At 36.5% G+C, this 22,039-nt stretch overlaps 1 protein-coding gene across 1 annotated transcript in view; it reads right to left on the bottom strand.

The window, feature by feature from the left end:
- CSN8 (COP9 signalosome subunit 8) overlaps nucleotides 1-22,039 on the bottom strand; it is a 158,462-nt gene that overhangs the window by 120,333 nt on the left and 16,090 nt on the right. Inside the window, exon 2 of the mRNA XM_090416181.1 lies at nucleotides 16,483-16,553. Within this exon, the coding sequence (XP_090272307.1) occupies nucleotides 16,483-16,553 (71 nt within the window). The remainder of the gene's footprint in view (nucleotides 1-16,482; nucleotides 16,554-22,039) is intronic.

Here is a 22,039-nt window from a genome sequence, read left to right as displayed (position 1 = left end):
CAAAATAATGTGAATGCTAACTTTGCAAGCTGCAGTTTTTTGTATTCAAGAGTTTGAGGATAGATAGTAATGACATATGATGCCATTAATATTCTGACATAGTCATTTATTATAGCTATGACTAGATTCTGATATCTGGGGGGGGAATTGGTTTAGAAGAAACAAATTTATTGTTATACATGGAAAGGGAAGAAAAAATGCAAATGTGTGTGCATATACATAAATGTAATAAATGTAGCTTCTTGAAGTGATCCATGTTATGTACTATTGTTTGTAGGTCTGGTTAACCAAGCAGTCTTTGCTCTTGAACTTTAAGGATGCAAGTTCGAATTGCCCAGTGTAAAACACCACCAGAGAAGGGCTTTTTAGATTTAATTGTATCTAATGTTTGCAATTATTTCCAGGATCAGCATTTAGTTTGCCAAATTTGTAAATATTATACAGTGATACCTGTTCTTTGTCATAAAAGGCATTCTTGTTTCACTAATGATGTAGTAGCCATTATTAAATATTTCTGATTGCATTTTGAAGTATTTCTGATTATAGTTGAGCTGTGAATTCTGAGAGCATCAGTAACCAAATAATGGACGAGAAATAAAACAAAGACCAGAGCATGTGATTTGATGGAAAGCTTGCAAATTGAATATGTAAGCAAAAGTGAGCCTCCAGATGACAGATTATTAGGCTAATTAATCCAACCTTTATCATCTGATTCATTTTAAAGCAATCTTTCTTCCATTTCTTGTTTTTTTCCCCCCTTAAATATCCTCCAGAGCCTTTTGCCATCTTCATGATATTTATCTTCTTTATTCTTATAGAGTACCAAGAAGTAACCAATTTTTTAATATCTGAAAAAAAAATCAAAAAATAAAATTTTTCTTCTAATCTCAAGGGCATATGTTATATAATATAATAAAATAAATATTATTCCGAACAAAAAAAAAAGTGAATGATTAATTATATCGAAGTGTAAAAGTACAGCAAATGACAAACATTTCTTGATAAAATCAGTTTTGTGGCACAAAAGTCTATACATCTCAAAAAGAAATTTCATTATCATCAAATTCCTGAAATGTATTCAAGGAGAGAGGATACTATGATAGTAGAACATGATTAAGTTTAGGTATTTTTCCTGCCATGATGGCAGAAGAAAGAACCAAAAATTCTATTTTGTTAATTTCCTTTACTATTCTGTTTAAGTGACCATATCACCTTAGATTAACTCTGTTCATTCATTCTGTTGTTGAATAAAAGAAAGTTGAAATCTCTATTTAGATGTCGGCTTTAATACTGCTCTCCTTCATGTGTGATCCACACAGACAATATAAAAGAATAAAGATAGCATACATTATTTTTTTGCACCTGATTTTACATCAGTCCATAATCCTCTACCTTCTTCATGACCACTTCTTATAACTTAAATACAGGATATGTATTACTCTGTAAAATGTTCCATTATTAAATATAAATGTAGTGTTTTGAATAGCTTTTCTCTTGACACCTTGCTTGATCTACAAAACAAATTTAGATCCGTGTTATATTCTCACGAGTTTTCAACTTTGTCTTAAAGTGAAAACCTAATACTGGTAAATCCCCCCCCCTCCCCTGTTTGGTTGAAACCCTGTTTATTCTTGCCCAGGTCTCTTTCACAATTTTTCTGTCTCTTCCCAAGAAGAGAAATTCTTCTGCAATTTTCACATTCAGTTTCATTATAGATGGGTGCTGAGAGCTCTATTCCAATCATCCAGAATTTGGCCTTCAGAATTATGCAGTGTAGCCAATGTAAAACTTTTATTCCACCATATTTCAGAATTTTTGGTCGAATATTATCTACTCCAACTGCCTTTCCACATTTTAGATATCTGATAGGCTTTTCAACCTCAAGTACTAATGCATTTTTTAGTTGTATTTCTCTTTAACATTTTTTTTATCACTATTAGGCTGCTGCTCATCTCATTTATTAATCTTTCAAATTAATTACTCCAGATAACCAGAATATCTTTATGTTCAGTTCAGTTTTAATCCAACCTTTATCATCTCTGATTCATTTTAAAGCAATCTTTCTTCCATTTCTTGTTTTTTTTCCCCCCCTTAAATATCCTCCAGAGCCTTTTGCCATCTTCATGATATTTATCTTCTTTATTCTTATAAAATTCTTCCCAAAAAAGAGAGAGAACATGCGTTTTATATTTTCTAGTTTGTAATTTGAAAGTTCTTGAGATATACTCAATGTGAGTAAGTGTAGAAGAAATATACAAGTAATTCAATGACCATCGTATAATCTTATGGAAGCTAAAAATGTATTTTGTGAGAAATAGGTCTTATAAAGAATTTAATCCAGGAAATAGTTATCTTATGTAAAATATTTGTTGTATCAACTTATTTACTTTGGGAGAGAAATTATAAAAATTAAATTCCAGAATTAATTTTAAAATTCTGAAATGTCTTAATGGCTTAAATTAATGTGGCTTAACTGAAATCTTCATAATAACTGAATATGTGCAATCTTTTACCATTAAAATCAAAAATAATTGAAAAATTTCAGCAGTCAGTCAACTTTATACTACCACTACCAATTACAAAGAGGAAGAAGACAAGTGATGCACATTAGTCAACATTAATCAGATTGCTTTAGTCAGCTTAAAGTGTGAGGATAGTGAGTATTGGTGTAATTGCAGCCAAGTTCCTGGTAAGTAATTTCCCAATGGAAATAGACAAAGAAATGCTCAATGACAGGTGAACTAATTACTTCAGTTCATCAAAAACTGACCTTTACTGGACACTATGCAATAGCAATCTGCTCACCATCCTTCTCAGAAGATTGGAATTATCGGACCTTTATTACATTGGACTCACATTATAGGCTCTACACCTCACCATAAGAACTTCTAAGCATCAAACAACATATACATCTCAATGGCTTCTCAGAGTAGACCATACAAAATAAAATATATCCTATACAGATCTGGCATTTTGAAATCAATCTCTAGAATCCTTAAAAATTTAATCTAGTGACTATATTCAGCCCCTTCAACAAACTATCAGCTTGGTACCATCTTCTAAAGATAAACGATCCCTCCACATACTTTTTGGCATCTACCATCTTTCTTACTTCAGACAAACTGGACATTCAGTGGAGAAAAGAATGGAAGAACACCATTCTTATATCACTAATAGGAAATCTGAGAAATCTGGCCTTGCACAACATGGAACAGATACTGACCATATTATGGTCTGAAACACATGCTTACTCCATCATTGCTAGTACAAGTTTGAACATTTATTTAAAGAAACCACAAAAGCCTTACTACATCATCCAAACCTAAACTGGAATGACTCCTCTCACTATTAAAGATATGAAAGAGTCTTATTCTAATCATGCATCATTAATTTCTTTTTAAATGTGTTTCCTCAGTTGTTTCTTTGCACTGTTCTATGTATAACATCATGAGAATCTTACTACACATACTGACCACTGAATTAGAAACCTTTATGGAGATGTGCATAAGTAGCACTTACATAGCATATATGAAAAATACTTGGTCATGTGCATCACCACATGTTCTAGACCAGTGCTTCCCAAACTGTGGGCCGCGGCCTCCTTGGGGGCCATAGGTTTTGTTGAGGGGGCCGTGAAATGAAAACAAATTTAAAATGTTTTAAGACTAAGTAGATTTTTTTATTTTAAAAGAAACGTATTTAACTTTTATTATTTCTTTTTTGTTATTTTTTATATTTTAATGGAAAAATTCATACATTGGTGTTGGTTCACAAACTTTGCTTCCTGCGTATTTCGGTGCTTAATGAATATTAGTAAATATTGCTTATTCATATGTTTCATTTCAAAGCAGTGGTTAATTGTATTTACTTCGAATGCTCTCCAGGGAAGCTCCAAATCTTCCTGTCCCTTTCATCACGCGTTCGTAATCAGGGACTGTTGATATTGACTTTATATACATATCAAAACTTGTTTTATATTATCACAGTCATCCGAGCTAGTTTTCTGTTACCAATAAAAGTTTCGCATATAATTCACACATGAAAATGGATCTTACTATCTTAAGCGATTTACTATCTCCCCACAAGTTCATGTGGGGAGATAGTAACTCGCTTGCAGTGATAAACAACACGCCCTCCCTAACAGCCACTATACTGCAGAGGCAATAAAAACAAGTACTTTTATTATGCCAGTGAATAAGGTATGAGGAGTCTGTGTAATATATTTCTCAACAAATAGTGCAATTAGAGACAACTGGGATAAAAACACTAATTAATGAATCACATGTCCCCTCATACAGAAACTATGCTGTATAGACTGAAACAAAACCATATGTTGCATGGGCAAACACAGTATCTAACTAAAAACTATTGTTATTAATTAGATGTGTGTGAATTCGATTTCCCAAGGCAGCAATAAAATTCAACCGAACGTGTTAAAATTCGTAAGTGTTAAAACTAAGTAATATATATATATATATATATATATATATATATATATATATATATATATATATATATATAATGAATGTTATGGCAGTTTCACATATGGAATTCGGTCGAAGAGAGTTAGCATTTCAACTCAGTTGTCAGCTATTCTTTTATCTTTCGGTGGCACGATCTTCTGTTAATACCACACCAATCATATGCACATTTTAATAACCTGCCTTTGCTGTCTGTTTCGTGTTAGGCTTAATTACCGTAAAGGGAGAAAAGTCACAAAAGAGAAAAATGTTCCTGGTGCAGGGATTCCCTTATTCAGGTAATATTCACTAATTTCATGTTATCAGTCTGTGGTGTGCCAGTATCGGTAATTGGTGATATTATTTGATCTATTCTACGTTAAAAAATTTAACCCTGAGATGGATAAGTGGCTGATAAAAAATAAAAAAAAATTCTCGTGAACAATCAGAAACAGACTCAAAAAAAAAAAAGGACAGTATTTCATATTTTACCAGAACAGCCCGCATCGTCTTCAGAACCAAATGGTAAAAGGCAAAAAATGTAATATATGCATTTGATTTTTGCAATATTCGCTGTGTATGTTTTGTATTGAATATAAATACAATAAATATTATAATAATATATCTCTCTATTACGATTTTTTTTTGAGGGGAGCCGTGAAATATTTTAATTTTTGCAAAGGGGACCCTGACATCCAGAAGTTTGGGAAGCACTGTTCTAGACAACTATTTAAGAATGTTTCTGGTCAGCAATTATCAATGGTGCTGATCACAATGGGAAAAACAAATGATCTTTTGGAATTCGATAAAAGACTTATGATGGGTGCCAGTCTGGCTGGAGCCACAATTCTGAAAACAGATGGAGCTGACTGGTTTCTCAAAAGGAGAGATTATCCTCACCTTTTGAAAGATTTCTTCCCTGGCCACCACAAAGCCCAGGGTGTTTAATCAGTGGAAAAGTAACCCACACTGCTTGTCTAAGAGGCATAACTATAGTCCTAAGGCAGTTTGTTAGAAACAAGTTGGCAGTCATCTGAGAAGACAAGCATGGACAAACAACTGCTTGTGTGCAACAAATGACCAGAGCATTTAATGGAGGCTGTTCCCAACCCATATTTCACCAAACTATGCAAAGAGAATCAGAGGATTGGTATTTTCAGTCACATATACATACAGAAACCACTGATTTCTGCAAAGAACTAGAAAGTTCATCTACAATGGTGTTAGAAATCACATGACTGGAAACTAGAAGACTGAAAAAAGTCATGTGGTCTGATGAGTCATGGTACACCTTGTTGTGTACTGATGGAAGACAGAGAGTTTGACGGGGGCCCCATGAAGCAACGAACCCAGCTTGCCTTGTAAACACAACTTAAAGGTTCTGGAGGCGATGTCATGGTTGGTGTGAGGCATGTTCTGTTGGTATGGAACAGGTCCCGATATTGCTGGAAGATCAAGTGTCCTCCAAGGAATAATTGAACAATGTTCAGATATTCCTTGATGAATGATTCAATGTTGACTTTTTATTCAGCGGGTGATTGTTTCATGGACAACAATACTACTGTCCATCATGTAAGAATTACTCAGCAAGAATGATATTGCTGACTTCCACCATCTTCCTCAGCCACCACAAAGCCCAGATATGAATCCCATTGAGAAAGTATAGAACATGTTGGAGATACAAATCTGGGAACAAAGTCCTTCTTCCATCAAATCTGAGATAGTTAAAGGACTGGCTGGTGATCACCTGGTATTTTTTTATGTTGAGCCCATATATGAGAGGTTGGCTGGTCAACCTATAGTACGTTAGTACCATATATATAGGTTGGGAAAGGAGAAACTTTTACATTTGATTTAAAAGTCTGTATATTGTATTCCTTGGGAAATACGTTAGGGAGAAGACTGTTCCACAGTACTGCAGTAGCAGGGATGAAGGAGAAGGAAAAGAAACTTGTTCTGTGGGTTTCAAGGTGTACTGTGAAAGGATGTTGGGCAGCAGCTGTATGTGTTCCAATGGGCTTAGTACAGAGTGGGGAAATTACTGATGCTGTTTAAGATGAACATTTCCCATGGAAATATTTATAGAATATACAAATTGCAGAGACCAAGCATCTATGTGAAAGTGAGGGGAGAGAATTGGTGAGAGATGGGTCATTTATAAGTCTAATTGCTCTCCTCTGTATTGAGTAAGGCATTTTGAGGAAGCTTTTAGGAGCTCCACTCCAAATGTGAGCAGTATTCGATAAGTGGACGGATTTGTGATTTGTATAAAGTTAACAGCTGTTTAGAGGTGAAGTAGTGTGTTGAGCGAAAGAGAAAACCTAGTTTTTTGGAAGCTGAGGATGCAATGGTTGTGATGTGTTTATGCCAGGAGAGGCTTGATGTCAGGATAATTCCGAGAAGCGAAATCTCATCTTGTCTGGGAATTTGAGTGTTATCAAAAACAATTCTGGGTGAAAATGGTTCTTTTTTGTGAGAAATAAGACAGAATGGGTTTTACCAGCGTTGAAGTTGACGAGGTTATCTGAGCCTCATTGGAGGATGGCTTGGAGGTCAGAATTAAGGGCAGTGGTGGTTAATGTTCTGTGGGTTGAAGTAAGTTGTGTAGAGTAGGGTTTGTCAAATGAAAGGTAGGAGTGTAATGTGCTGTCATCTACAAAACTGTATTGGGTTAGAGGTCAACTGAAGTAGGTCACTGATATACAGGAAGATCTCCTGTTGATCAGCTTCGACAGAAACTGTACTGGCAGGTGCTTAATAGCCAGATATCTTCAAGGTAGATTAGGAGTTGAGGGTTTTCTCCATCACTTTAGATAGGACTGAAGTGAGTGAGATAGGGCGGTAGTTAGATGGCAGTGATTTGTCACCCTTTTTAGGAATTTGTTGAATACAAGCCAGTTTCCAGGCTTTGGGATATATATCAGTGGAGTAAGAGAGTGTGTGCAGATGGCATAGGATAGGATTCAGTTCTGGTGCACTTACCTTCAGGACAATTGGAGGAATGCAGTCATGGGCAGGAAACTTTTTCGTGTCTAATTAGACAACAGGTTTATGATATCTTTTTGGCAAAAGGATACAGGGGACATTGTATGTTGAGACTTTTCCATTTGGCACTGTTATAATGCCAAACTACACTTGTGTTGGAGTGACTGTGTAGGCATTGTTGCATGGGGGAGGAGATGAGAATTAGGTTGTGTTTGGAGTTACCCAGGTGGGGGGGGGGGTTCACTACATTCACTGCAAATTTGGAGGGGTCATTAGTAAGGAAGAGATCTAGAGTATTTGGGGAGTTGTTCGGGTTATCTGGTATTCTGGTCGGTTTTTGAACAATTTGTGTAAGGTCATTAGTGATGGCAAATGTTTCAGCATCTCTGCCTGCAGGATCTATATAACTGGAAGAGGAAAGCCAATTGGTGTTATGGACGTTAAAATCACCCAGGAGGATGATTTCACTGTTAGGAGAGTTGGACTGGAGAAAATCAACTTTTAAGGAGAGGAAATGAAAGAGCTCAGAGTGATTGGTGGTATTAGGAGAGTGACAGAGACAGCAGATGAATTTGACTGGGAGGGATATCTTCAGCCAAAGAAGGTCAAAGTTGAGAGATTCTAGGTTAGAGTATAATAAAATTAGTTTAATCCTTTATAAAGGATTAAACTAATTTTATTATACTCTAACCAAGTGAAAAATAAACTGTCAACATCTTTCTCTAAATCCAGAGTAATTTATTAAAAAAGGGTGGCACACCATTTGGCAACTCCTATAGGTAGAGATGACCTGCTAATGCTTCTGCCTGGTAGCTCCACTTGGGCCTGGCTCCCACTGAAGAGACCTCAATAAAGATCGAAACTAGTCTGGGTAGTGGCCCTTCCCTTAATGCATAACATTAGACATATCCGCAAGGAGATGTGTTTTGCATTATAGGAGATACTGAGATAGGAGTGTTGGTATCTTGCTCCACCTTTGCAACGAGTTGCCCTGGTGTTGTACCACCTTACCCCAGTCCTGAAGATACTTTCAGGCGCAAACTTTGTTTGCTCACACTTGGATAAAGGATTAAACTAATTTTATTATATTCTAGGTTAGGTGCTCTCTGGCAGGGTATGTCAGAGCAGATATATGCACAGATGCCACCCTTGGGTCAAAAGGAGTTAAATAGTATATAGTTAGGAAGTTTGAGATGAATAGTGCTGAGGGAAGGTGAGATTTGAGTTTCTGTTAAAAAGAGCAGGTGAGGTTTGGTGGACTGCAGATGGTAGTGGATGCTGTTAAGGTTGGAATTGAGGACATGGATGTTGGTGAAGTCGATATGCAAAGTTCTGTGAGGCATGGATTTGACCGCAAGGGTCTTGCACGTTTCCTATGCAGTGCCTGCATACTGGTGTCCTTGGTGGCTACTAGTGGTGTCACTTGGTTTCTGCACTAGTTTGTTTTGTTTGTAGTCTATCATCCAACTGTTGTCTCCATTTTGGCATTTTTCTTCTATTTGTCTTCGGAGTTGGCATCTTTATTCTCTCTGGGCAAAGGTTAAATCAGGTCGAGCACATATGTGTGACTGGGAGCAAGTGTCCTTTAGCTTGTCGTTTATCACCATTATAAATTTGGCTGTGTCTGTTGGTGTGTCGCAGGTCACTTTCACGAGATTCGGAAAGTTCGTTCTGTCCTTTCTTTTGTTTATATGTCTGAAACGAAGGCATTTGACAATATTTCTGGGATCAAAATTGCATTCTCCTGCTAGTTTGCCAACATCTTCTTCTTTTAAGGATTTATCGTTTTCCATCATAAAGTTCAGGAAACGCCGCTGAGTCTCCTATTTTCAGCCTAGAGCAACTCATATACCGTTGATGCAATTAGTTTGCGAAGTTTGTTAGCAGGCACGGGTACGCTTGCAATCGGACGCTGGTCATTGAGTATCTTGAGCTTAGTTTCTAACTTTCTGATTTTGGAGGAGAAAGTATCAATCATAATATTAATCTGTTGTTCGAGGTTTTCAACTCTTCTGCCTTGGTTTAGTAACCGTTTTACGGAAGGGAGGCACATCGTACAGAAGTAGAGCTGATTAAGATCAGTAAAAAGCTTGTGAACTAATTCATTTATTTTCGCGCAGGAAGTATGTAGCCAGTTGCAACAGAAATTGCACAATATATCTATTTTCCTTTCTTTAACTTTGGTTTCACAGCTGCGGCACTTCGTAATGTCATGCGGTTTATTGGCGATCAGCAATGCTACGCTGATGGGACTTGAGGTAATCTTCAAGTCATTGGCCTTTGTTGCCACCATCTTTACTTTGCACAGTAGGCATAGCACTTTCATGTGGCTGTTTTTTAGTTGTAAAAAATAGCTGATTTAATGGACTTATGGGTACTAAGAGTTGTGCTGAAGTAATCGGTTCCTTAGTGCCCTCTGTTAGTTTTCCCGTTTACTGCTTATTTTGTAGCAAGTACATTGGTATGTTATTCCATAAGGTGTTGGAATCTATGCCAAACCACATATGTGCTGTAATTTGGGCTAAAGGAGGACCAACACAGTATTAAATGAAAGTTTCCAATTCAGTGGCCAATATGTGTATTTTAAATACTCCATTGTTCATATTCTACTTTGTATTCAACTGCCTGATGCCACTGATGATGACAAGTAATTTTCTGGTTAAAATATATGACTTTTTTAAGTAAAAAATACATATGCTATTTACTCTTTTTCTTGTGTTATCATGTTAATTTATAAAACAAATCTAGAATCTACTCTGGCTTGATGTTTCCTTACCACATTGTGTAACTTCATCTGCTATCTTTACCACTCTCCAAATTCTGAAAATCATGCTGTTTTCTTTGATTGCTTATCCCTGAAACTGAAATCTAATTTTCTGGAGTCCAACTGAAACAGTGAAACCAACTTTCTAAGTAACTAAATGCCCACAACTCCACATGGCTTCATTTTCTAATATCACTGACCAAACTAGAAGAGATGCAGAAGTATTTTTTTGTAAGCAATGATCTAATGTAATCTGTTCAACTAGCAAACAAAATATTAGACAACCCTCCCTATTTCCCCAACAATTCAGATCTTTTCTTAACCTGTTTGCTATCAAAGTATACCACAGAAATCACTTCTGCTCTCAGTAACTCAAATTATAATCATGTGCAGGTTTCCCTCTCCTACAGAATGCCCATCTCTCAACCTCATTTGCTTTGGCAGAATAGACTTCCTTAGTTGGAAGTCTATTCTGCCAAATCTTGGACACTACTGTTTCCAACATCCCAATCTAAACCTCTTCCATTCTAAGTACAAAAATATTCTTACCAATGGTCTTCATCCTCCATTCCATTCAAAATTCCTACAAGCAAACCATATATATATATATATATATATATATATTTGATTAAAGATTTACTTGGTTTGATATCATATTTAAAAAAATTTCAATGACTACAACCGAGGTTTAAATAAAAACTTAAATTACACTACTAGTTTCATCTATACCTAGACTTCATCAGCTGTGAGATAAACATATAAATACCAGTAACCAATCTAAAGGAATTGGTTTTTTAAAAACACAGAGAAATGTATCTAACACTGAAGAGAATTAAGGCCAGAGTTTAAATAGAAGAATGAACTCTGACTGTATCATTATGCACATGTGCACATATAAGGTCTCGAGAGCACCAATATTGAATGGTGAAGCTGTGAGAGTCTGTAGCTTACATTGTGATTAACATGGATAGGATTGTTAATTATCTCCATAGACTCTAAAATCCTTCTCTCTAACTTGTCACAACATCAGTTGTGACAAGTTAGAGAGAAGAAGATTAACTGGGCGAAGGCTGGGGCGTTGCCCAGTTAAACAAGGCCCCCGTTGTTTTCGCCAGGGAACCAGGGCGAACAGCGAAAAGTCAGCTACTGGAACAAATCTGAAAACAAACCCCAACTCAACATCACCAGCGTTAAAGATCGGTACTATCAACATAAGAAGCCTGAATGGCAAAGAAATGGAGCTAGATGAGGAATTAGATAAGTACCAGATCGACATAATAGGGGTGACTGAAACAAAAAAGACAAAAACTGATGAGATCTTTCTGAGCAATATATACAAAATGTTATACTCAGGCAATGACAATCAAGGAAAAGGAGTAGCCATAGTATTCAACACAAAATACAGGGCTAATCTTCTTGAATGGCAGTCAGTCTCAAGTAGAGTAATGTGGGCAAATATGAGAATGGGGAACTGGACAATGAGACTTATTTGTGCCTATGGTCCTACAGAAGGTTCTACTAAGATAGAAGTGGAGGAATTTTTTGATGCTTTAGAAAAAGCAACTGACACAATGAAAAAGGAAAAGGTGGTCCTTGTTGGGGATCTAAACAGCAGAGCAGGAAATGATTGTGAGACATACAAAAATATTTTGGGAAAATTTGAAGAAAAGAGCAAAGCTAATAATAATGGCAAATATCTGTTGGATTTCTGCTCAGGACATGGACTGGTTATTACTAACACCATATTCCAACATAAAAATGTGCACAAATTCATATGGAGAGAAGAGGCAAGGAATAAAAAACGTCTCATTGACTATGTTATTGTTGATAGTAATGTTTTCTCCCTGGTGCAGGATTTTTCTCCCAGAGTGTACAGAGGATTTGAAATTGGAAGTGATCACTATTTAGTCTTGAGCAGGATAAAATTGAATTCAATATTGAAAGAATAACATGTATGAAAGCTTTAAAGCAAATAAAGGTTGAGCAGCTCACAGATGTGAACTATAGACTAAAATACAGAAAGATTATTGAAGAAAAAATGAAAGAGTTTGAGAACAGGAATCAAACCTTGAAGATTCAGTGGCAAACTGTGAAGAAAACATTGATTGATTCTGCCAGAGAGGCATGTGGTGAGGTTGTCTGCAAGGATAAAAAAATCAGAACTCGCTGGTGGACACAGGAAGTTAAAGAGGCAGTGAAGGAAAAGAAGAAAGAATATCAAAAGTTCCTGTCAAATAAGTCAGCTTGTGTTCTTAGAGAATACAGAGACAAGTGCAAGAATGCTAAACACTGTGTAAAACTAGCTAAACAAAAGTCATGGGAGGACTTTGGCAAGAATATAGAAAATAAATATCAAGAAGGTGGCAAAATATTCTGGAGGTTGTTGAAGAAGCTTAGGAATGAAGGAAAGAGTACTGTAAAAGGAGTTAGAGATGATAAACGTGACATGAAAACGGGAGAAAAAGATATCGTTGAAGTATGGAGTAATTACTTTGAAAAACTGCTAAATGAAACAAGCAGTGATGACAGCACAGTGGTAAAAAAAAATTGACCAGGCATGCAGTCAGGAATACATATCCATACTTGAAGTAGAAAAAGCCATCAAAGGGTTGAAATGTGGAAAGGCAGCAGGAGTAGATGATATTCGACCAGAAATCCTGAAGTATGGTGGTATAAGAGTCTTACAGTGGCTGCACTGCATAGTTCAGAAAGCCTGAACAGAGGGACGAATTCCCGATGATTGGTAGAGCTCTCATAGTACCCATATATAAAAAGGGAAATAAAACAATGTGAGAATTACAGAGATATTTCCCTACTGAGTGTTCCTGGCAAGATCTATGCAAGTATACTTGAGAAACGGTTGAGAAGAATTGTGGAAGAAAAGCTTGGTGAAGAACAAGCTGGATTAAGGCAAAATAGAGGCTGTCAGGATCAGATCTTCACTTTATGACAAATAGTCGAGACAGCATGGGAATATAACAAAGATCTGTATTTAAGTTTTGTCGATCTGGAAAAGGCATATGACGAGGTGCCAAGAGAGAAGCTATTCAATACGCTGCAGTTATATGGTGTCAATGGGGCATTATATCAAGCAATACTTAGTCTTTATTTGAGTTGTAAGTCAGCAGTTAGAATTGAAGGAAGTACAGGAAGATGGTTTAATGTTAAATCTGGTGTGAGACAAGGATGTACATTATCCTCTCTATTATTCATTATCTATATGGATCACATTATGAAGGAAAGTGGTATAAAACATGATATCAAAATTGGAGATGTTAATGTCAGCTCTTTGCTTTATGCGGATGATGTTATACTTCTAAATAAATCTGCTAAAAGTCTGCAAGATTCTCTGATTAAATTGAATAACTGTTGTAATAGATATGGAATGAAGGTGAGCAATAAAAAGACAAAGACAATGAAAATGGGCAGAATCATTAAAAATGTCAACTGTGTTGTGAATGGAAAACCAGTGGATCAAGTAAAACATTTCAGCTACTTAGGCATGATTTTTACTGAAGATGGTAAATTAAATATAGAAATAGACAACAGAATCAGCAAAGCTAGTATGGTAGGAAGTCAATTGAATAAATTCATATAGAATAAGAGAGAAATTAGTCAGAACACTAAATTAGCTGTATACAAAACAGTGTTCAAACCAGTTTTAACTTATGGATCTGAGAGCTGGGTCAGAAGTAAAACACTTGACCAAAGACTTGAGACTGCAGATATAAGAGTCCTGAGAAAGATTATAAACGTGAACAGATGGCATCAATGGCAATATCATATTAAAAACAAGGATATTAGGAGAGAACTTGACATTGTCAGCATCCAGGAATGGGTCAGCAGAGCTTATCTCAGGTGGTATGATCACTTAAACAGAATGGATGAAGAAAGATTAGCAAAACAAGTGTTCTCTGCCAGGTTGGCAGGAAAACGACCCAGAGGAAGACCAAGATATAGGTGGATTGATACGGTACAAAGTGCCTTAGATAATAGAATAGTGTTGGAGTCTTGACAAGTAACAGACTGATTTGGAAGAAAATTGTAGATAGGAAGTTAGTAATGATGTAATTTTTTTCATGTAGTACTATCATATCCTGTACACCCCTTGAGGGTAAATGGCAGAAATTTGATGATGGGTCTTGAGATAATAATAAGGATGTGGTAGCTCCATTATATAAAGTCCTGATCAGACTACAAATGAACAAACATGCACAGATCCAGTCACTTTGATTTCAAGGCAGTGAGGAAACTTCCGAGAAAGCACAGATAAAAATTATTATTACGGGTATCTCCATGGAGTCAGTAGACTCATCGCGGGAGACCCAAACCTCTTCTTGAATTAATTTATAGACGAACAACTCACAACCGAGTCAGGCAATGCATTCCACCCACTCACCACCCTCCAAAATCTAGTTCTCACATCCTTGTTAACCACACTTTTCCTTAATTTCCAGGGATGACCTCATGTTCTTCAATCACTATCACGCAGCTGAAATATTTCCCCTGGATCAATCTTAAAAGAACCTTTTAGTAATTTAAATGTTTCTATCATATCCCCTCTTCTCCACCTATCAACCAACATCTGCTATCCACAAGCTCTCAATCTATCAATGTAGGAAGCATTTTTTACATCACTCTCTTCAGAACCCTCTCCACAACCTCCTCATCTCCAAGGAATCCAGGTGACCAGACTCGAGCACAGTAATCCAAATGTGGAAGTATCAAAGGGGAATAATAATCTCTTTATCTCCAGATATTAGTGTGTTCTTCAATAACCAAGTAATGTGCAATTTTGGACACCTTTGCGTGCCCTCTGAATTTCATTTCCCTATCCACCAACACCCCAAAATACACTTGTTCAATTGTATTTGGGGGTGTTGAACTGACATCCATTACCTTTTGCCCATTTTGCCAGCTGATTTAAATCATCCTGCAAACTCTCAACATCAGCTTGATTTTTATTGTGCTACCCAACTTTGCATCATCAGCAAACAACTGAATATCTCCCTTCAAGCCATTTCCTATATCATTTATATACAAATTAAGAAATAACGGCCCAAGCACCGAGCCCTGAGTCACACCACTGGTCACCTGCCTCATCCTGGACTCTGCTCCTCCATATACTACTTTCTGGTATCTCTGTCTATGAGCATTCTCTTATCCGTATCACCAGTTTAGTATCCACCCCTATCTGCTCTTTGTGAAATAGTATACCATGGGGTATCCTGTCTCTAAGCCTTAGCAAAATCCAGAAGTATCACTGTGTAGCCATTCCTCTTGTCCAACTCAGATGTCATTCTATTGTAAAATGTTAATAAATTGCTAAGGCAGGATCAACCTTTAAAAAAATGATATCAGGAATGTGAAATATCAGCCTTGAGTACAGATTAAGAGCAGACACTGCAGAGTTTAGCAGAAAGAAAGTGGGATGATGTTATTGAGATATATAAGTTTTCAAAAGGTATTTATTATATTTGTTACATAGAATATGTTCCATTTGTTGCTTGGAAGTTTTCCAAATAAACAAGACAATAGGACACACAGGAAGTGAGCAATAAGTTTTATGCATGGACAGTAGTAGGTAATTAGAATCCGTTAAAAGGTTTGTGAGAATGTAGATGATAAATGAGTATGTAACAAATTGTATGACAGACTTTGTGGCACCTGTACTTGCAGTGTTTCTCTTCCCTTCATAAAGGTCCTATAATAATAATAAACATGAGCTAACACAAGTTTGTGAAATATGTTACTGAACAGAATGAAATTTGAGATATGAATTTTCTTGTGCAGCGTCAGATCCTGCTTACCAGAGGCCTGAAGTGGCTTGAAAAAGTTCTGTTTGTTTTCTAGAACACGGTTTCTGGAATATGTAAAAAGAAATGAAAAAAATACAGTAAAAAATATATATATATATATATATATATAAATTGATAAAAATAGAAAAAAATTCTTAGTCCATCCGTGGTACAAAATGTACTATAGGTTGTCAAATAACCCTTCGTAGGTAATAGCAACATAAAAAAGAAAAACAGCCACGCTTGACTAGAAAAAAATCCTTTCCCTTAATTTTATTCCACAAATTTGTACTCAAACACTATTGACAATGGGGAAGAATATTCGCATAAATACAGTATTTGAGAGCAAAACAAATGATCCTATGAAGTCCAGCTATCGAAACACCAATTATGATCTTTAATTTAATTTTTAATTTAATTCTTCTGCTAATGAAAAAATAAATAAAACAAAGACATGAAAATAAAGGACACTTACAGGTCATTCTGAAGGAGATATATTGCTAACAACTGACCATATATTTGCGGTGTTGCAATACCACCTGGTGACTAACACAAAAGGAATATATTAAATTTCACATTACCATATCAGTTTCATAATGAAATTTCAATTGATTAAATTATGTGATATTTTCAATATCATTATAATATTCTTTTAAAAGTTGATAATATACATATAAAACAACATCACAGGATGACATAGAAGTTTAAAATGTACTATGCAAAAACCAGTTAAATCTAGATAAAGCATGTACCATCAAAATTCTCTGCTCATACCTTTCAGACCAACAAGACTATTAATAAATGGATATGTTCTGAATATATATATATAGTAACTGGACAAACAGTTACTTTACATGACAAATATACAGCAATACCCCGATTAGTGCATTTTCGAATAGTGCATCATTTTTTTCGATACCCAAATTCGAAATAAATGTTACAGATTTTAAAATTTTTCGATATATACATTTTTTATGGCTAACTATTTTAAAAAATCACTCACCAAGATGAAATAATTTAGTTACCAATTTGAAACATTTTACAAAGTTATTTTTTAATGGCATACTACACTATTTCCATATACACTATGTTCCAAATTTACTGCCAAAATTTATGTCGCCTGCTTTAAATAGCATTTTGCTGATCATATCTCGTGCAATTGTTTTCCTTACTTTTTTTATTTTAAATTATTTTTCTAACCTTTAATCACGAGTAAAAGAATTAGTGAGCAAAAAACAGAACTGTGAAAATGATTGGAAGAAAAACTTAAAATAATAAAGAAAAATGAACAAAGAGAGTCCAGAGCAAAGATAGGACAAGAACATAAAAATGGGTGAATCAACTGTTGAATACAAAGAGAAAGGTAAGGCTGCTTCAAGTTCATCATGCATGCACTCGAAATCAAAGTATTATAATGACTGAATTAGAGAGACTTATTTTTACATGGATCGCAGATTGTAACCAAAAACGGATCCCGCTAAACACTAGCCTTATTAAATCAAAAGCATTGTCTCTTTGTAACTTGGAAAGAAAGTGCTATCAATGATGAAAAAGAAGAATTTCAAGTTAGTGCTGGGTGATATGAACGTTTCAAAAAGAGAAATAGCCTACATAATTAAATTAAGGGGATATTCAATCCCACATTGTTTTAAAACCGAATAAGAAACTCAAAGATTGGAATCAGAGAGTTTCATGCCGAATATAGTATAAAAAACTATAAAAGTATCGGCGAATACTAGCATGAGCTAAATGCAAGTAGTTCTAGAACGTAGTACAAACACGGGCAACTCGTTGCAAAGGTGGGGAAAGTTCTGATCACTATTCTTGGTATTTTCCATAATGTAAAAACACATTTCCTAGGAAATGTATGCTGTTATTACATTATGGTGGGAGGTCACTACCCAGACCGGTTTCAGCCTTTATTGAGGCTTCATCAGTGAATAGCTAGACCAAATTAATACAAAGGGTATAGCGAAAAGAACTTATATACTCTGCTATACGAGTTGCCCAAAAGGTGCACCCATTAAGTTACTTAAATATAAAGAGTCAACAGGCTTCATTTCGGCGATATAAACATTAATTCAATTAAGGGAAACAATGTGGGATTGAATATCCCCTTAATTTAATTAATGTCATCATCATTCTAAGGGACAGTCAGTGTCGCCATGAAAAGTTCCTTCTTCCAGGTCGTCCTATTTCTGCCATTCCTCTTCAGTAGTTTCTGATAAATCTAAACACCTCCTATAATAATGTATATTTCAGCCTTCCTCTTCTTTTCCCTGGTATCTTCCCTTCTGATACATTTAAAATCCATTCATTATGTCTCCATATGTGTCCTAGTAATGTCATCTATCTTTATATGATTGTCTTCTTCAATATTCGGGCTCTCTTTTATTTCACACAAGACCTTTGTTAGTTTATCTCTCTCCAATTTATTCCTAGCAATACTCTTCAACAGTACATTTCAAATGCTGCTGTTATTATTATTATCATTAACATCTGACCTCCATGGAGTAAGAGACTCATTGTGGTGGGTACACACTATCGCATACAATGCTCATCCAACAGTACCTTAAACTGATTCAGTGTATCAACATTCACAACACATTCAAGCAATGCATTCGACTCACCAACCACTCTCCATGCAAAGAAACTTCTGCTCACACCCTCCTTAAACAGTTTCCAGGGATGGCCTCTTGTTCTATCCCTCCCCCTTCCCATTCTACGAAAAATTTCTTCCATGTCAACATGATAACAATCCCTGACTAACTTACATGTCTCAATCATATCCCCCCCCCCTTCCTCCTTCTATTCACAAGGCTTTGCAATTTACATTATCTCAATCTGTTCTTGCATTCCACATTCCAAAGACCACTGACAACCTTTGTGAATCTTCTCTGGATCCTTCTAACATATCTTCATCACCATGAAAACCTGGAGACCAAATCTGAGTACAATAATCCATATGAGGCCTGATCAAGGCTTTATACATTGAAATTATAATCTCTATTTCTGTAAGTCAGGGACCTCCATATCATTGCTATTATCCAATGTGAAGACTTCACACCTTGTGCAATGTAGCCCCTGATTTTCAGGCCCTTATCCACTACCATTCACAGGTATCTCATCTCCTCTACCTCCTTACAAGTTTTCCCACCAAGTATATACTTTCCATCTTATCGTTGCTTACCAAATTTCAAAACCTGACACTTTGCAACACTGAACTTGCAATTCCATTACCTGCCCATTTATACAATCTATTCAAGCCCCTTGAGCTCTTCAATCTATCCCATTTAAGGCCACTTGGTGCAACTTCTACCCACCCAGGTTTCTACCACTCTCACATCTGGATGGTACTGTAATTACCTCACCTAAAGACAAGGCCAACTTACTGGCATCACTTTTCTCTTCCAATTCCTGCATTGATGACCTGTTCAAAGGTTCACAAAAAGAGACATTAAGGGAGCCGTTCTTCACTCCACGAAGAACGGCTCCCTTAATGTCTCCCATAGTCTTCCAACAAAAAGAAATCTGAAGAATCCTAAATAAAATAAACACAAACAAGGCATCTGGTCCTGATGGTATCCTACCCATTGTGTTAAAATGTGTCCAGGAACTAAAACCTATCCTGTATTGCCTCTTCAATCTATTCTATTCAACTGGCATCTACCTTACAAACTAGAAACAGGTCCACATTCAGCCCATCCCAAAGAAACATGATAAAAGTCAACCAACAAACTACCATCCAATTGCTCTCTAACATAACTCAGGGTTCTGTTCTTTCTCTAAAATTATGGAGAAGGTCATCAATAAACAACTCTTGAACCACCTACAGACATACCGACTAATCAATGACACTCACAATCTACAGTTGATCTTGCTTTCACCACTGACCTCTGCACTAAGGCAATGGAGAACTTTGGAGAAACTCGTGGTTGCCCTCGACATTTCAAAGGCATTTGATCAGGTTTGGGACAGGGGGGGCCTACTTAACCTGCCATCCCATGGACTAACTTCCACATCTGAGGGGAAATCTGAGGAGAGTAAACCATCCACCATGACATGTAGTGAGTGACCAGTGAGAAAGTTGGTGATCCAGTTGCACACTGGTCACTCACTACATGTCATGGTGGATGGTTTACTCTCCTCAGATTTCCCCCACCAATGCAGGAGTACTGCTGGGGTTCTGTTATTTCAACCATTCTCTTCCTCTTGTATATAAATGACCTGCTCTCACAGACTTCTAATCCTATCCATAGCTTTGCTGATGACAGTACATTCCATTAATCTCTTTTTCATTCAACAAATGTTGTAATGCTCAAGTATTAGAATTCTCAATATCTACTACAAACAGTGACCTGAACTCAGATCTCATAGCTATATCCCAGTGAGGACAGCCTTGTAAACTTCAATGCCACCAAAACTCGGTCCTGTCTAATTTTCATAAGAAAGAGCTGGCATTCCTCCCCCCCCCCTTACCTTCATTAATCTTGAAGGAAAAGTCACAAAAAACAGCTGAGGATTGTAATCCAAACACAATCAGATCTCTCTTCTGGACTGACCTGTACCTCCAATCTTTCCTGGAACAACCACATTTCAACTATAGCTTCTCCAGCCACCAAAAAACTTGGTGTACTTTAAACAACAAATTACATGATAACCACAGTAATTAACTTTAATGAAATGGAGATTTTATGTAACCATAAAAAAGTTTTAATAATATTATTTATTACTAGCATGCAGCAACAGTTTTTAATTGGTAAACTGATTGTTGTATGTACCTTGTATTCCGTTTCTTTAATTTGCTTGTTTTTTCTATGCACTGATAATGTACTGTTATTTTCAGTATGAAATATCTGTACTTTCATTTCATTAAAGTTAATTACTGTGGTTATCATGTAATCAGTTGTTTATAGTCATGCCACAAGTACCTTTAAAAATTGGTATACTTTTTGTGCACAAGACACTACTTCACAGCTGCTAACTCTATACAAAGCCCAAATCTGCCTGGCCATGGAACATTGCTCCCATATTTGGGATGGTACACCAAAATCCTCTCTAAGATTGCTCGATTCCATCCAGGAGAGGGTAACCCAGCTAATTAATGATTGCTCTCTCATAGACATTCAATTTCTGCCTTGTACCTCTTCTACTTTCATGGAAAGTGCTCCTGAACTGACCACTACTATTCCTCCATTCTCCTCCAAAATCATTAAAACAAGAGCCCCTGCTAACCAACACCCTTTTACAGTCTATCTTGAAACACCAAACCAACTTCACTGCTTCCTCTTTCATTCCATCTACTTGTCCTTTGGAACATCCCCCCCCCCCAAAAAAAAACTACCTTCCCCAAAGATTATTTGCATAAAGGAGAATCCAAGACTACGGTTGCAACTTACCGACCGATCAGCATATCAGGAGTTGTTGTCAAGGTCTTGGAGAAAGTAGTCAAGGGAAAAATACAGGAATGGATTGATGAAAATGAGATACTGTACGGGGGACAGCATGGCTTTGTGAAGGGTAGATCATGCCTCGGTAACTTGCTCAAGTTTTATAACAAGGTGATGGCTGAACTGGATAAGGGTAATGGGTTTAAAGTGATACTGCTGGACCTGGCAAAGGATTTGACAGGATACCACATGGAATTCTAATCCGTAAACTACAACATATGGGAATGGATATAGGGTTGGTGAAATGGATAGGTGGGTGGTTGATGGAGAGATATCAAAGAGTAGTTCATTCAGGAGTAGAGTCCAAAAGACAACCTGTGACTAGTGGTGTGCCGCAGGGTTCTGTTCTTGGAACACTGCTGTTTAATCTGTTCATTAACGATATAGGGAAGGATCTAAGAGGAACAGTTCATTTGTTCGCTGATGATGCAAAGTTGGGTAGGGCGATAGTGAATGCAGAAGATATCAAAATCTTGCAGGATGACTTGGACAGATTGGAGTTCTGGGCTAAGGAGAATGGATGTCAATTTAATGTGACAAAATGTAAGGTTATGCATTTTGGGGTGAAAAGATTAGCAGCAG

The sequence above is a fragment of the Typopeltis vanoorti genome, chromosome 3, assembly GCF_054136105.1.
Source record: "Typopeltis vanoorti isolate ZY-2024b chromosome 3, IOZ_Tvanoo_1.0, whole genome shotgun sequence".
Lineage (NCBI taxonomy): Eukaryota > Metazoa > Arthropoda > Arachnida > Uropygi > Thelyphonidae > Typopeltis > Typopeltis vanoorti.
This window is presented reverse-complemented; position numbering and strand designations above follow the sequence as displayed.